Raw genomic sequence first — 17,634 nt, 5'->3', positions numbered from 1 at the left:
CGCTAGGTGGCCGCGAGAAGTGCTCATGGCTGACGTCACAATGAAGGAATGTCACGTGATGTTCAGGGTCCTTTAACAGTAAACAATTGTTTGAAATACCTGAGTTAATTAATTACTTAATATTTATTTTTTCCAACAGGTAATTATGCGATCGCAATTGGAAATGTAACATGGTGGCTGTAAAACCTTTTGGTCTATATCCATTGTGAATTTTTATACGTTTAACAGATCAGTGATCACAAAACTATTTCAAATTGAGTTAAGTATGTTACGACGTCTTTGAAGATTAATATGTATAAGAGATTTGCTTGCCAAGGAGTTCTATTACACCAGTGGTTCTTAAACTTTTTCATTATTTTTTTAAAACGGTCTGTTTGCCATTATTTCGAGGGCTCGCGGTCCTTAAGCCTAAATGTGTTTTTCAGAAAAACGAAAGTTGATTGCAGGATTTTAGCTAGTTATGCAAAATTGCGCATAACAATGACCAAAGACATCATCTGACATCACAGAAAGACAAAATACATTACGATTGTGCGCGAACAATTGCATTTTTGTTAGTAGTCATGCAATAAAAGCTATTGTTTAGCAATGAAGACAGTCGATTCTCAATTCTACTCTGATTTAAACTTACTTTGTGGCACAAACTGACGCCAAATAGGATTATAGAATTCAACCTTTTCGCGGTCCCCCCAAAATTGCCTCACGGACCTCTGAAGGACCGCGGACCCGAGTTTAAGAACCGCTGTATTACACAAATGTCCTGGAAAATGGAGACAAAGGCAAAACACGTACAGTATTAGGCCGGTCTTTGCAGAGAAAATGTTTCATATGTCTTATACGTGAATGTAACCAGAACAAAAAAAACTTTTTCCAACCTGATTCATTAACATTTTTTGTGAAAAAAGTACATAAATAGCACCAGAACAAAGTACATGACGGTGTTCGTTCTTACCTGAGCTCGCGACTTTTCATCCGCTGGATTAAGAAAAATTCTAGAAAAGTCTCCTTCCATGGGTTCAAGAGCTTCCGACTTATAATCACGCGGTTTGCGAATGTATGCGTCTAGGTGGTGTGGTTGTGACCGATTTCTGTTTTTCTTTGACCGCTTCTAGCTGCCAAGAATTCGTAACATGCAATAAACCACGCTACTCAGTTGGCGAAAGGTTCTGTAAACTACCGTATTTATACGATTGCAAGCTGCGGCTTATAAAGTTTTTTACCCTCAAGTTTGTGCAGCTTACAATCGAGGGCGGATTATAATTTAACTTGATACTGATATTATTTTACCCCCTGCTTACAAATTCATTTTAGGTTAAAAAATCTTCTACATGTTGATTTTACTGGTTAAAGTTGTTTTCAAGTATGAGCAAATAGTTTTGCTACATTACAACAGACAGACGTTTTATAAGAAAATAGTTACTAACATCAAAACGTGTGGCTTACAATCGAGGGAAGCTTACATTATATTTCAACACTTTAATATGCGGTTTACAATCAAGTAAAAACGGTTTTCTAAAATGGACCACACTACCAAATAAAGCGACCCTAGGGTTAAAACACACTGGATCAAGAATAAATGGAACAATAATGCGTTATCTTTCAGGCAAAGCCTAAATCGTTTTAAACCAATTATATCTTTACTTAAAAAAGATGTAGCCCAGATAAAACAGTTTAACTAGAAGATTTTCAGTCTTTTTTACAATGTGCAATTTTACCTTTAAAATATTTTCCTTATGACAAGATAAAATGACTGTTGTTGGCTCAGTAAGGCTGACATCATTTTCTGTAAAAAAAAACAAATTATTTAATTATTTGCAGACGCCAGATCGAAGTTGTCTTTATTAAAAAGAGCCGTGTGTCCGAATCAAAGTGATTAAACCACCCTTTTTTAGGGAAGTGGTTAATTTCCGTCTACTAAGTTGTTCAAATTTTCTTGGAGCCCAAAAAAACTGAAATATGATATATTTTAATTGCTTTATATGCGTGGTAAAGGGTCTCACTGCCCGCGCAAAAAAAAGATTTTGGGGTAAATTAATATATTTATTATTGCTATTTTTCCTGTAAAAGATAATTTACGCGCAGCGAAAACTGAGGTAATGCGCTTTGCCTGTCTTATCACAGGATTCCAGTTTTCATTGGAATCAAAGTTATTTTTATGCATTTGACGCCTAGTATTTTTGGGGAGTGCTTCGTACAATCTGGAAAGGTAATTTCAAGTTCCGATCGTAGATTTTCCGAGATGCCAAGGATTTCTGTTTTGTTTTGATTTATTTTTTTGCCCACTTGCGTTTTGGTAAAGAGTCATTAAGTTAAAAATTTCATTAAGGGATTGTTGATTTGAAATTAAAAGTGCTGTCGTCAGCATACTGTTGAACTTTTAGTTCGGTTTTACCAAATTTAATTCCGTTTATTTTATCAGTATTATTAACGGCTCTGGTGATTAGACATTCGGCTACGGCCACGTAAAGTAGCATTGCCAGGCCGCATCCCTGTCGTACACCTCTGTTTATTTTTATTAAGTCCGTTTGTTTCCCTATAACACTAATTGTGCTATTTATATCGTTATATAGAATTTTGACCCAGTTTATATTATATTCATTATTGTTCAGTTTTTCTAAGACTTTTAACATAAAGTTATGGTCAATGGTATCAAATGCCTTTTTTAAGTCTACCATTACGAGCGCAAGAGGCGTCAGTTTATCTTTGCTGTATCCGATTGCACTTTTTATATTGTAATGAATGTGTTGAATGAAGCGTTTGTCGAGTCCACATTTTTGTTCGGTTGCTAGTTTATCGTTTAGTTCGTTTTGAAGACGAAGTACGATTGTCTTACTTATTAGCTTGTAATCAGCATTTAAAAGCGATATCGGACGCCAGTTTTTAATTACTAATTTGTCCTGCTTTTTTGGTATGAACTTTACATGTGCATCATTTCTTAGTGAATCGGGAAGTTTGTTTGACAGATAAATTTATGAACGAGTTCAATTAAAATTTCTTTTAAGACGGGCCAAAAATGTACATAGAATTCTATGGGTAGGCTGTCGTTTCCGGGTGAGGAGTTTTTTTTTCATTAAATTTTTGACGGTTTCTATCTCTTTTACGGCAATTGAGGAAAAAAAGGGTTAGATCCTTCCGTTAGAAGGATGTAAATTTATTTGCGAAAGAAAGAAATTTTGGGCTGTTTCGCTTGTTACGTTTGAGGTTTGCCATAAAGTTGCGTAAAAGTGGTGAATTTCGTTCATGATTTTTCCTGTGTTGGTCACGGTTTGGTCATAATTTTTTAATTTTCGGATGCTGGATTTTTCTTGTTTTTCGCTTTCACGCTAAAAAAGATTTGTCGGGTTTCTCGTCATTGCAGTTGTCCTTAACTCTAGAATTTTTCGCCAAATAGAATATTTTCATTATTGGCTTTAATCTTTTTTTTTGAAGTTCTAAGATTTTTGTGTTAGCTTCCAGGTTTTGGGGATTTATTTGGGCCATAAGGTTTTCGAATTGTGTTTGGATTTTGAGAAACTCAAGCTTTTCAGATTTTTTTTAAATCAATAGCAAAACTAATTGATTTGTTAATAATTTTCTTTTTAAAATGTCCCAACAGTTTAAGATAGAGGGGTACCCTTCTTTCTCGTTGTCATGTTTAGGAATTGTGTTTTTAATAAGCGTATTATAGTCGTTATTTGTTAAAAGCGTGAGATTTAACTTCCATTGGGAAACCCCCCATCGTTTCAGCTTATCTAAATTTAGGGTGATTGTTGGGGCGAAGTTATGATCAGAAAATGCGATATGTTTATGTTTAGCAGAGTTAAGTTTATGCAGGGTTTCTATGTTGCAATAAAAACGGTCGATTCTATAGTGGAAGAGTTCGCCGTTATTCGCGTATAGACTTTTTTGTAGGGGAGAAGAAGCGAAAACTGTAGACTAGGCCGTGTTTCGCACATGCTTCTCCCCAGTGTTTTGCTGCAGTTTCTTTATTAAAATTAGGATTTCGGGTATCTAAATGATTTTTAATGATTTTCTTCAATGAGTCACCGCCAACAATTTGACAGAAGCTTCGATTTTGATATAGCGGGTCAATTATTTTATTAACAAGGACATTTCTATCGGCTATTTTTTTGCACCTGCAAGAAGGTAAACGTTTATTATTATATACGTGTTTTCTTGAAGTGTAAAAGTAATCTGACGCCGTCGAAAAGAGATGTACCGCATGGTAGTCACTTGAATGTGCAGAGAGCGTTCATATAAGAGTCTAAAGGCATGATTGCTAAGCGACAGAGCAGATGTGGAGTCGACAGGGGTGTGGCCTGTAAGTACCAGGGAGAAACGTGTATATATTGTTTGCGTTGAAGCTTTTTTTATGAAATGATTCTCGGTTTAGGGTAAGTTTGAGGAAAACTTTGGGAGTCCCCCAAAAAAAGAAAAAGTGAAGTGTATTTAAAAGATAGGCAAAATGGGATTTCCCTTAGACAAAGGGAGACCTCCTAGACCAGGGGTTTCCAAACTTTTTTGGTCTGTGGCCCAACTGTCTATTTAATAGCGATTCGTGGCTCACCACGTGCTGCAAATTTTGGACCCCGAAAAAGCCCAAAGACAGGCGAAATGGTTTCTAGCAATTTGTTTTTAATGAGATACATGAATGCTCCTGAAATTTGGCTACAAGATACGGAATTCTTTGCAAATACTATGTTTTTTTTAAAACAAAGCGCATAATATCTACAGTATAACCAAAAGGAGATTCTATTCAAATGGCTCTGTGGCCCATTAAAAAGGTCTTGGTGGTCCAGTGCTGGACCATGGCCCACAGTATGGGAATCACTGTCCTAGACAAAAGGAAAACAAGTAAGCAGTGAGAGGCACTGATTACTTGACAAGTGGGGAAGTCCCAGTGATGACGCGCAGGAGAATCCTGGGCGCGATCAGTGGGCTTTACCACAAAAAAGGACTCCTTAGCGGTAACCCGCCGGCGCCGCTCTAGAAAAAAGAGCGGGGCGGCAGGGTAGCACTAGAGAGAAGCAAAATCCCCAAAAAACAAACAAACAAAAGTTTAATGGCAGAGGGCCTTAAGGGCGTTTGTTAACAAAAAAATTAAATAACCACTAGGTAGCGCGACAACAAGTTTAAATGACGAAAACGGATTTGAATAGAGCAAGGGGACTTAAGTTCTAGTTACAGTTACATTTACAGTTTAAACCAGGTTACCAGTTAGCTTAAATTATAAAAAACAACCTTTAAGAGGCAGTTCACAAAATATCAGTTAAGCAGACTATCAAGTTACAAAACTAGTGTTTACTGTGAGCTGATATCACAAAAGTCAAAAAAGGCAAAAAACAACAAACTGCGCCTGTGCGCCCTCTACTGACAAAAACAGAACTAGTTAAACCATAGAATACTAAACATGAGTAGGCTAATCTATGGTTAAACTGCCTGCCTCGCAAGAGCAAAGAACACAAAAACATGCAGTGGTGAAAAGCACAGGAAACACGTGCAATGGTTACCTAATTCTAAGTGAAGTCCGGTTTATGCTTACCTTATTAAAATAGAATGAAAATAGTAGATTTAGTAAAAAAATATTTGCATAATTAACTATCGTACTCATATTAACATTGCAATAAGGTATTTGTGCATGGACATACCGTAATGTATTATTTCACTTAGGAAACGTCGGTGTTTTTTTGACACAAAACATATTTGCCAAGTCGAGAGAGAGAGAGAGATAAGTGAAAAAAGAAGTTTACCCTTTTTTCTTTGCGAGAGATAAACAATACGTTGTTTGGTTACGAAGTGACGCCGGGTTAAAAGGCACGTGTGTTTATCGTGCATTTGCTAACATAGCACAATACTTTTCACTTGTTCATCCTGGTTTCTGCGTTATTAATTGGCAAGAATGCATTTGAAGTATTTGTCCTCAAAAGATGAATTTTCAATTGACGAACTCGGGTAAAGGATTTTGTATTTGTTGCATTGGGAAGTTCCATAAAAGTGATATATATATATATATATATATATATGTATGGTATATGCAGTTGTTGCATTCGATTTTTTGTCACCTGGTTCTATCACAAAGGTCATATTATTTATCCGGTTCTGTTACAAAAAGTCGATTGACAGTAACCACTAATGCTAACCGGTTCACTGAGCTCATAAAATTTTGTGAGACGGTTCTATAGAACCGGTGCGAACCGGCTGAATCCCACCACTGGATATATATACTATGATATCAAAACATAAATGTGATATATATATATATAAACTAGAAATGTTTTTGCGTTACAAAACTGTTATACCAATCAAATATGTTTCTCTATTGTCTGCTACAGTTTGACTTAAACACAATTTATTGACATTTTAAATTGTTCAACAAGATTGGACAAACCAATTAGTAACTCTGTGTAGTAAACACTTGGTAATAAATACTGATATAGGTGCTTGTTAAATAACATTTTTCGATTTTTATTTCAGACATTTGTTACTTGCTTTGGGGGTAAGTTAACACATACATGCAATTAAAGTAAATTATAATTGTGTAAATTATATATTATGTTTGTAAAATACTAATTACCTTTTGTACAATGTTTCTTGAGAAATAAGGAATAAATTCAAATTGTCTGCAAAGACTTGATTGAACCGGTTAAACTTACTAAAAATTTTACTTTATTTAATCAGCTATTGGATCAGTACTCTTCAACCTTTTTTCCTCCTCTGGGATCCCATGCCCCTTGTGATTTTTGTAACAATTAAGCAGCTGTTTAGGCCAGTTTGCAAAAATGACAAAAAAATAAAGCTAGAAAAACTATTTTGAAGAGTGGTGTGTATGTTATCATAGACACTGAGAATTACTCACATTTATACAACTTTTTGCTTCCCAATTACTGTTGTGTTCATCTGAGGGGTCACTGTGTACCCAGGTTAAAGAGAAATGTATTAATGGCTGACTCTAAATAGCACTGTATAAATGGCTGACACTAATAAGTTGGAAAAAGACAACTTTGATAAGTTTAAAAGAGTTCAACAAGTTGTTTTTATTGATTTAGTTTCCAAAAGATTTGTTTTCAAAGAATCTGCAAAAGGAAATGTTTACAGATGGGTCATTGTCAACTAAGGTAAAATGCTTTTTTAACCTTGGCATATTTATATTCATTTTACTTATGTTTTGGCTTTAGACACTTCTAAAATGCTGTGAGCTGCATTATTTCAATAAAGATCTCCATTTCACTCTCAACCTCAAGTCTGGATCCTACAACAATGAAATTTTAAAGAAAAGTATTGTTCTGTTAAGTGAACAGATCTTCAGGTTAGCTTATTTTTAATTTTAGCAGATGAAAACAGTAGGTTTGATATATATTTATGTACATATATTTCATTAGGTTAAAATTTGGCAGAAAATTACAGGTACCTCTAAAACCCGTTGGTCAAGCTTTTTTGTGCAGTTACGTAGATTATGGGATAAACCAGACGATTTTCTGGACAGATGACTCTGTTTGCCACTAACGCAATCGCAATCTTGTTGCAACTAAGCTGATTAAATGATTAACCGGCTTTATATGTATTAGTTTTTTTTCTTATCTTGATAAAACAATTAATTTCTTAATCAAACAATTAATTAAAAGAACAATCTGTTGCACTTAAAATCATCAACCTAATTGTTTTTGCAGCTTTTCAGATTTACAAAATGTCCGCCTTGCATTTGAAACTTATGAGGAGTATGATCAAAAGGGAATGAGTCTTAGAGAAAAGACTTTGCTCAGAACTTTAAAACTATGCAATCGTGTTATTTCTCCACAGAAACTAATGAATAAGGTTAATCTGTGACATATATACATATGTTTATAAATTACCCCACAAACTTATTGGAACCATTTTCTTTAGCTTCGTCACATCCAATCTGCATTCAAAGAAAAAGGGAGGATACAGTTTTATGAGTTTCTTGACTTGCTATGGTGGTAAGGAAATAAAAATTTAAACCTTCATAAAATTCATTTTTAGTTGAAAATTTTTAAATGTTTTTTTTAATAGGTCAAACCTTTCAAAATGTTGAAAACAATTCTTAAAATTGTGCTATAATTTTGTTTAAAAAATGAATTAAGCTTCTGTCATAAAATCTTTCTCTTTTTTGCAAAGGTGTGAACAAGCGTCGATTGAAGAAATAGTAACAGATGAAGAAGTAGTGCTTGAAAAAACTTGGCGTGATGTGTATTGTGTAAGACCTTTTAAATTTGTAAAGTGCCAATGTTGTGTGCTCTGTTTTGCGGGCTTGACCTATGTTAAAAGTGTTCTTGTGCTATTTTTTGTAAGGGTTTAATCTTGTTTTAAAAGCTTTATGCACATTTACTCTAAAATGGTTCAGTCATGTCTTTATCTGGGTTTCAAATGTTTTAGTTTGTAATCCAAGTTTAGAACATAGTTAAGGTTTACCAGTAAAGTTGTAACTGATCAAGTGTACCTTAACAATAGTATCACAATAGTAGGGATAGTTAACAAAGAAATTTTCATTTAAGGCCTTTCTTCCACTGAGTAACAGAGTTATGTTAAACTACTATACAGGAGTTACTCAATTAAAACAAAGTTTTAGTTGTATCACAATGGCTGCAAAGTATGAAATAGTGACAAAAAATCTTCACCACTGTAATCAGTGTCCAAATACTACAGCTTATGTTGTTCATGTATTGTTTTTTTCAGGTAGACAACTTTAGGAAATTTGTTCTTCCAAAAGATAAACGAGTTTGGAAAGCATTGAATGAGCAGTACGAACATGAAGAATTGAAATACGAACATCCGACTCTGCATTCAGAAGCCTTTGTCGATCTCCCTGTCAAAGCAGAAGACTTTAAAACCCAGGCAAAGCTTTTTTTTTGTAAACCTTGGTGATTTTACAATTTTGTGGTCAGGCAGTTGAAAGCGAATATCTGATAAGCGCAACAGATTAGATATAATGATACAACACAATGTTGCAAAAGGCTTTTGTGCTAAAATCATATATCTTGTCACAGTCTGCTCCCTGTTGCCACATTAGCAACTTTAGCAGAAGTGTATAGTATAAGACCTGTTATACAGGATTGTTTTGAACAGTGAATACACTATATGTTTTAGGTGGTTTAAGATGTAATAGGTTGAAACATCAAAAAAATTGCATGAAATTTTGAACAAGAAAAATAGATGATCTTTAAAAGGCTACCAGTAAATCCAAATAGTAATTACAAAATTGAAAAAACAAACAGCAATGGAAAATTTAACAAAGCTTTGGCGGAAAAATATTAAAGTTTGGTAACTATTTGACTCAACAGAAAAATAGCAAACTTTTGAATCAAAAGAAATATTTTAGTACCACTGGTTGATAATACTTTAAATTTTCAGGTCCGTCTTGCAAACAAAGACCATTTGACCATTCAGAAAAAGCTGAAGGATTCTGATAAACAAGTGTGTTTTGTTGTAAAACATATTAATTTTGTTACATAGATTCCAGTATATTAACATCTAAATGTTACTGGATTCAGATCAAACTTGCAAAAGGTGGATCTTCTCAAACACGACCACGACCCAAAACAGCTCTTAGCTCTTCAACTTTAAAAAGCAAGCCAGTAAAAAGTTCAGAATCAGCTACATCTTTGAGTGGAATTACTTGGGCTGTGCATACACCTCGAGGTTTGTATAAGTTAGGCATTGTTAATAACAATATAAAATTTTATATTTTGGTAATGTGTTGATAGACTATTAACAAAAGTTACTACCAGTCTTTCTGCTGTAAAAAACTCCAGTGTTTTTGGTGATGTTTTTTAAATATCATAAATGCAGAAGTGTTTGTCAAGGGGACTGTGTACATTTCATCGGTTTATCAGAACAAATTTTTTTTATTTGAAACTGTTTGTTTTGTGGCTTTACTTAAGCCCTAGGTTAAAAACTGTAAATAGCTGCTATGGAATTCCACATTTAAAGTCAACATTTGTGTTTAGTCCTAGAGGGCATTTCAAAACGTCAGCACCTTTATTGCTTTGTTGCCATATTACCTCCTCTAATGCCTGTTCATGTACACCAACAACACTCTTTTATGAACGCTAGCGCTTCGATTGTTAGCTGTATTTACAGTAAATAGGTAACTATTGTATTATGAGGATTTTAATAATGTATGAATGTGTCAAGGGGCTTTTGTAGCACAATAAAGCTATTGTATGGCATTACTACTCAGCTATCCATCATATCTACACAATCTGTATTATATTACTTACCTAGGGTTTGTGTATGTATTTCAACAGTCAACCCGAACCGATCTCCATCTGCTACAACAATTACAGGCGTTCCAACATTTAGGTTTGTATTTTTTCATACTTTTCTTTCAGCAGTGCTTACAAAATGCTTCAAGTGACTTTTCGGAAAAGTTCAGCCACTTTTATTGCGGTGGAAAACGTTATAAAAGACAGTTATTTCCTTTTTCTGCCGTTGTTTAAGCGCAACCCAAGACAGTTGCAGTCCACAAGCAAATCTTGATGATCACAACGTTTTGCGACGTTTGTGTAACGTTTTGGGGGTTAGTCACCACAAACGCAAGTTGAGTCGTGATTATACGCCTCGCGGGTCTGGCGCTGTCTTGTCAGCTTTGCGCAGAGGCGATATCGTAGTCAATGAGGATTTTCCGAGACGCGATTATTGCTAGTTGAAAACTATACCCAATACCCCGCCCTGTCGACGTGCAAAACCGTCGGCTGTGGCAATTTCTGAAGAGTTTTACGGAACTCTTATAAAAGCCTAATTATAAGTTTACAAACAGCCTTGCTTGAGGCTGTGGTTTTCTGTTGCTATCTTCGTGTGAATCTTAACAACCTCTAATTTGGTGCAGTATATCTGCGCTTAGTAGTACATTTAATATCCTGTTAACATTTTTTGGCAACTACATTTTATGAAATGTTTTAGTCAAGTTTTTTTACACATCTTATTTTGTTGGCCAGCACTATTTCAGTCTTAATATTTCGTTTATTATCTACCGTTATTGTAGTTTCCAAAAGCTGTAAGAGAGACTGTGTATAGAAAATAAATCGTATAACGTAGACGTTTCAACAATCGCTGTTGTATTTCATTAGGGCTCCTCTAAAATACGCAATCTGTACGCAATCTACTTATAAAACGTATGCAACTTTTAAAAATGTTGACGGTTAGGGCTTTTAGGGTCTGGGTGAGGGTTTATAATAAAAATAACACTATAATTTAGTTTTAGATGTCCAGTTTGGGCTTAATATGTGTTGAGAGTGGTACTAAACACTGTATGGTACCGCATGTTAACACTTGTGAGAAAATTAGACCTGAAAGGCATCTGAAATTAAATTATAAAGTTATTTGTATCACAAACCCTCACCCTGACCCTAATAGCCCTAACCGTCAACATCTTAGTTAATTTTTTTAGTAGATTGCGTATAGTTTGCGTAGATTGCGTAGATTGCGTAGATTGCGTAGATTGCGTAGATTGCGTATTTATGAGTAGCCCATTTCATTATGTCAAGTCTTTTTTTCCCATAAACTTCAGTTTTTTTTCTCAATAAACTAGTTTTTAACTCCCAAATCGTACTTCTGATTTTTCTGTGGATTACAAGCTTTATCATACAGGTCAATGCCGATTGAAATGACCGATAAACCAGATCGAAAATTTCTTGCTCGCTCGTCGTCCTGCCCTCCAGTGGTCAATTCACAGTCACGTGACGAGGTGACAAAGCAAATGGAACGAATCCGATTCGAAATGCAGACCAAGGTGGAATTTCAAACTGTTTAATAATACTTTTCGGTCCAAATAGCTTTGTAGTGACAAACATACATATTTTTTGTAGGAACAGAGATGGGAAAAGTCATTCAAATCCGAGATTTCGAAGTATATTAGCAATTACGACGAAGTATTAGAAAGAATTCGCCGATCTCCGCCAGCGCCAGGGAAAAGAAAATACAGGCGACCGAAACAGCCACCAGATGCAACAATACAACGTCTTGCTCAACCCAAACCACTGTGAGTTAGTTATAAAATGTTGGTAAAGTCGTAGAATGTCACGTTAAGCCATTTGGACCTAATACGCCGCTTGTAGCGTTTCGCCCGAATTTCCCGAAATTTTTTTGAAACCAAACAATTTTTATATCATATGAAAGGAATGCCCAAGTTTTAACTAATAAAATAAAACTCAATCATATTTTAAAATTATTTATTGTTGCTGTAAAAAAATTTAATCGTCTCGTCAATGGTAGTATAGTTTACAAGTCCTTTCCGAACTATTAGGTGGGTTAAATGTAATAATATATTTGCAATACCGTGCGCATATTCGCTGAACAGTTTGGTAGAATTAATACTGCACATTGATTGCTGAAAGTACATGTTCAGTTTGTAGACCAACAGCAAGTGTATGTTTCTGGTATATTTGAAACTTGGCCCCCATTTTAGGATGCCCCAAAGTCATGTGACCCACTGTGACGCAATCACCATGGGAATGGGGAAAGACGAGCACGCGAGGGCGCTGCAGAGACAAGGTCGAAGACTCTCTCCTCGTTCCGGTGGAGATGAAAAACGGACGAAAAGGTTATATTTTGCATGTGTGGTGGGGACCCATGACTTTCTGCCTGCAGAAACAACTAAGGTTATAAAAGACGGGGACCCAATATAAAATAAGCATAGGAAATATATTATTGTTTTAAAATAGGTTGTAGTGTATGTGCAAGGACAAAATGTGCTAACCCACCCTTCTGGCTTAACTTACTACTTACTACACGATTTGAATAGAACAGGTACCTACATAGCGAATGCATTGTGTTGCAAAGGTTTAAACAAACGCTTTTGTTGTCATCAGTACAAAATTGTCATTATGGAATGTATTAAGTTATTTTCCACAGCTACAGTTACGTTTTTAGTTGAGCTGTTAGCTAACATTCTTTTAGGGTTTTTTTTTCCGTGCAAGACTCCATATAAAATACTGTAGTTGAAATGCACAAAATGTCAGATTTATTTTTTCAAACCTTATAATTAAAGTGGGTATTTTATCTTTCCTGATAAGTTATAATTTAGATTTAATTTTGTTAAAATGTAAAATTTTTCACATTATGGCATGCTTAGAAAACGCAAGTCATCCAAACCGAAGTGGAATTCGCTGAGTCATCGTAACGCAAGCTTGCTTGAACGTTTGCTTGACGAAATCGATAAAGAATCTGTGACACAAGCTGATGTTGAAACGTCACGTGACGAAATTTTGGAAATCCCTGACCGTGAAAATCCTCCGGGTAAAAGTGGGGCAAATAATGTGAAGTTTAAGTATTTTTCCAAAACTGCTTTAAAATGCAGTGAATAAATTTAATTGACTCTTAACGCGGGATGTGTTCCAGCGAATTGGTTAAAAAAATTCAATTTACTTAAAATTGTTTAATTTATGGCTAAAGATATATACTTGGGTGGCCTGCGTTTGGTAAAATCATCGAAACTGTTGTAAGCAAGACCACATTTGTTCGTTATTTTATAGAAAAAGATGTCCCCACTTGTGAAGTGACAACAGACATTTTATCTTGTCGTGAGGAACATTTATCAGAGGTAGGATATAGTACAGAACAGATGCTTAAACTGTGCTAGTAAAACCGTTTTAGTTTTGTCCAGTAAACTCGTTTATTTAGTAAAGTTACAGTTAGATTAAATGATATAGGCTTGGCCAGTAAGACCTATGTTTTAAAAATCTACGTGAAAAAGAGTTTTGAACCTAAAATGAATTAATAATTGGGGTGTAAAATTAATATCAGTATGAGATTAAATTATAAACCGCCCATAAGCTGCACAAACTTTTCTAGAGGGTTTAAAACTTTAAAGCCGCCCCTTACAATTGAATAAATGCGGTAGTTTACAGCAGTGTTCGGCAACCGCCGGTCCGCCACCCGGTGCCGGGAATTCGATACCGGGCCGTGTACTTTCTTATGTTAAATGCTTTTAAACATTTTGCCCCTGTATTCCGGGGTTGATAAACTAATTTAAGCGTTTTTATTGCTGAATATTTATAGTTTTTTGAAGGCCTGTCCGCGATTAAATTTTACTTCAACGGTCCGCAATACAAAAAAAGGTTACCGGCCCCTGGTTTACAGAAACTCTCTCTGACTGAGTAGCTTGGTTTATTACATATTACAAATTCTTGTCAGCTTGAAGCGGTCGAAGAAACCCAGGAATCAGTCACAACAACGCCACGTAGTGTCGCATACTTTCGCAAACCGCATGATTGGAAGTTGGAAGCTCTTGAAGCGATGGAAGGAGACTTTTCTCGAATCTTTCTCGACCCGGCGGAAGAAAAGTCACGAGCTCAGGTAAGGCCCGATGTTATTGAGGATTACAGGCGCCAAGATGTTTTTTTTTAACTTTATTAAGTCAGTTTTGCAATCGTAACATTAATTTTGCAGCTGTTACTGTGATGGCCAAGGAAACCGACTCAGTAAACTAGGATTTTAGTATTCGAACACTCACTAGCGCGACTACACTATGAGCGTAAAAACTAATATTTCAATTAGGGATGGGCCCAAACTGCATATATTTTGTTTGGCATCTCACGTTAATGCTTGGTGCTCGATCGAGCAGGCTTGATAGATTGTGACGTCGCAAACATTTCCAATTCCACGCTAGTTTTGTAGCTTTCCAAGGTCCAATACATCATCAGCGCTGTATGAATCTGTACAGGCCCCAGAGACGTACGCGTTTTTCCACCATCTGACGCGTTTAAACTAAATAGTATTTTTTGTACCTGGATACCCTTTGCAAAACCGGTTTCGTATGTTAGCAGGGCATAAATATGCAAATTTAATGCTTGGGTCCGTTTGTGCAACTGCTTGGCCGAGTACCGAGCATCGCTGTTTTTGATGCTCGGTACTTGAGTTCTGGCTCGGCTAATTCCTAGTTCCAATGTTAATTTGCTATCGGTCGCTTTTTGACCTCAAAACAGTTTTACCAACGTTTTATTACTGTGATTGTGCCATTTTTTCATGTTATTACCCTGTATAGAGGCATAAGAACCATTGTGTTGGGAGGTGTAACATTACCCTGATCTCGCGAATAGGCTGTTGGATTAGTTATAAAATTGTTGGCATACCAAAACATAGTTTAGGAAATGTGCCAGCCCATTACCACTATTTTTTTCAACAACTATTTACTTTAAGGACCCTGAACAACACGTGCCATTCCTTCCTTGTGGCGTCACCCATGAGCACTTCTCGCGGCCACCTAGCGGCCGATCGGTGGAGAGTCAAACCACAGAAGTTACTGAATTCGAGAAATTTCTCGGCGACCCTGAAAACTTACGGTGAGTGTGATTCGTGATGCCCAATTTTCACATGATACATTTCCATCACTTGAAAGATTTGATTTCTTCCCTAGAAAGAATTTTTGAAACTTCTCGGGAGAATTTATATTTTTACGTGATTTTTAAATAGCCTCTTAAGCTCTGGGAATGTGATCTGTAAAGTTGATATAAGAACCAGTTTTAAATGAAATTTGTTTGGTTTCGGCGTTAATTTTGTAGTATATCAGGGAGAAATGTAAATCTTTTAAATTTTTATGTGTGAAATTTGCCAAAAGTATAACAGAACGTAGTCTATGTTAGTAGTCCAAAAATAACAGAATTGTAAATCGGTTCTTGGATCAAACTTGAAGTGGCAATTCTAGGCTTATTTAGAATTTACTTTTTCAGGATAGGGCTTGTTCACCAGTACCACTGTGACCTAGTAAAAATTCCAAAAAATCTATGAAACTAATGTTGAACACAATGAAAGTCTGCCAAACGTGTTTTGACTATTTGAAACAATGTTTTCCACTGACGTTTTGAACTAATACCTCAAGGTCTCAGCACTTGAAATGTTTTTGTGTGAACTTTAAATTACTGTTCGTTTTAAATTCTAGAATTCCGGATGACGTGTTTATCGGCAATACGACGAAATCTGAAGCCCATCTTCGAAAAAGACGAAAATCACTTGCCAGGTATTATACCTCCTAATTGTGTTGAAATATTTTACTTGATATTTTTCAACTGTCGCTCTATAATCTAGTGGTCCATAATCCCGTTTGCGCTAATACTCTTTGTGAGGTTTTAATTTGTTCTCTTTATAAAAAAAAATTTCTATCAAAACGAGGTATCCAAAATTTCATACTCGGCAACCACTATCATTTTTTTCAGCTTTAAAAGCAACCCCACAAAACTCTTGCCGGTTACAACTTTGAACTTCAATATCCATGGGTTTGTTAGGTTCTTATGTGCCCTGGTTTGGCGTATAGGCTGCACCCTTTCTCGTGGGACCTTGGACAATAACATTGATTTAACGTGATGAAAACTTATGTTAAGAGTTTTCACAATCTTGTTTAACCGATTATAACAATCCAACTTGGGCCAGATCAAAACAGGTGGTTTTTGCAATTAACAATCTAATGCTTATTACAGGATTGCTGGGCGCTTCGAGGGAAAGGAAAAAGCGAATGCAAAACTTGTTTTAAAGACAAAGAAAAGCTCTCATAATTTCGCCACATAAAATTTGGACTGTAGCCCCTAAAAGTGCTGACGTCAGCAAAAATACTGTTTCGGTCAGAGTCAAATCCGAAACAAGGTAATGTTACGAATTAGAGGTTTGCTATGTTGCACTTCGATCACACTTTGTTTGGTGCACTTCGCATGTGTTTGCAGTTTTATTTTTGTTCACAGCACTGTGATTTTTGTATGCAGTAATTGAAATACAATTTTTTTTGTTACACCCACTTTTTTGTTGTGCCAGGTTAGACGCTGCAGACACATTTCTAAGCAAACAAGTTAGTGTCCTTTTGTTTTCGAATTTCAATTGAGTTTTGTTGTATTTTATACCAGAAACACTGACTAATGGTTAGGGATAATACTAAATACTACCAGACATACATTAAAGGAAAAGGACAGAAAAAATACAGATCCATGCGGCATACTCATTGATTGTACGTCAGAACCATTAAAGGCGTTCTACCGAATCAAGTCGGTCTCCCAAGCATTCCCATATGGCAAGGCACATTCTAGAAAAATCTAACCTGCGGTGGGATTCGAACCCACGACAGGAGTCTTTTTCGGGACACGCCTTCAATGGGCCTGGCGTACAATAAGTACAATTTGGTTTGAAAGCTGCAGTCATTTATTTGCTGTTTCGTATCTTTGATTAAAGTCGGCATATCTGTTCCCCCCACACAAACATACTCCAAACTTTAAAATCTAATCGGAACTTACGGTGTACACGAGGGAAGAAAGTATGTTTCCTATTTCATTTAAAAGCTCCTGGGAAAAAAATCTAGTGCTATGGTTAGGAATTGTATAAGTTTTTGTCCAGATTTGAGACTTCGAGCTGTGGTTCATCATCTAGTGGTAACGCAATCTCTGTCCGGAAACAATAGCAAATCTACAAGCGCACCGACTGGTAGCCGAGTTTGACGAAGTGCGTCATTTTTGAAAATGTTGTTGTACAAGGCTGTCGCGCGTGAATTCCCCTAAATTTTTGTTTTTTGAGTCCAGTAGTGTTTGAGTTGTTTATTTAACATAAGCCATTACATGATGAGCCATTTACCATTACATGACGAGTAACCAGCGAAAGGTGTACACTCTTTTATATCTTCTCTGTAGCCTATACAGTCAATGCTTGATAACCTGTCCTGCAGTG

General features: G+C 35.9%; 1 protein-coding gene and 1 non-coding gene across 3 annotated transcripts; both read left to right on the top strand.

Moving 5' to 3' along the window:
* Positions 1-5,616: 5,616 nt before the first annotated feature.
* Positions 5,617-16,713, top strand: LOC145205237 (uncharacterized). Of its 2 annotated transcripts, XM_080077907.1 has the most exons (21): positions 5,617-5,931; positions 6,454-6,475; positions 7,026-7,094; positions 7,155-7,285; positions 7,647-7,791; positions 7,861-7,934; positions 8,113-8,191; positions 8,671-8,829; positions 9,346-9,408; positions 9,486-9,633; positions 10,242-10,296; positions 11,584-11,725; positions 11,802-11,974; positions 12,401-12,535; positions 13,067-13,230; positions 13,467-13,534; positions 14,128-14,289; positions 15,133-15,275; positions 15,872-15,949; positions 16,146-16,205; positions 16,407-16,713. In XM_080077907.1, exons 1-21 carry the CDS (start codon positions 5,879-5,881, stop codon positions 16,492-16,494), a joined length of 2,211 nt encoding a protein of 736 aa, XP_079934033.1. In that variant the 5' UTR covers positions 5,617-5,878; the 3' UTR covers positions 16,495-16,713. The 2 variants fall into 2 exon arrangements, with proteins under 2 accessions (XP_079934033.1, XP_079934034.1); XM_080077908.1 differs by lacking the exon at positions 16,146-16,205 and having other exon boundaries at positions 5,618-5,931.
* Positions 10,579-10,719, top strand: LOC145205733 (U4 spliceosomal RNA). Its single transcript, XR_013853715.1, has one exon. It is a non-coding gene; the product is annotated as a U4 spliceosomal RNA (small nuclear RNA).
* Positions 16,714-17,634: the final 921 nt, after the last annotated feature.

This window comes from Phallusia mammillata, chromosome 8, assembly GCF_965637545.1.
Source record: "Phallusia mammillata chromosome 8, kaPhaMamm4.hap1.1, whole genome shotgun sequence".
Taxonomy (NCBI): domain Eukaryota; kingdom Metazoa; phylum Chordata; class Ascidiacea; order Phlebobranchia; family Ascidiidae; genus Phallusia; species Phallusia mammillata.
This window is presented reverse-complemented; position numbering and strand designations above follow the sequence as displayed.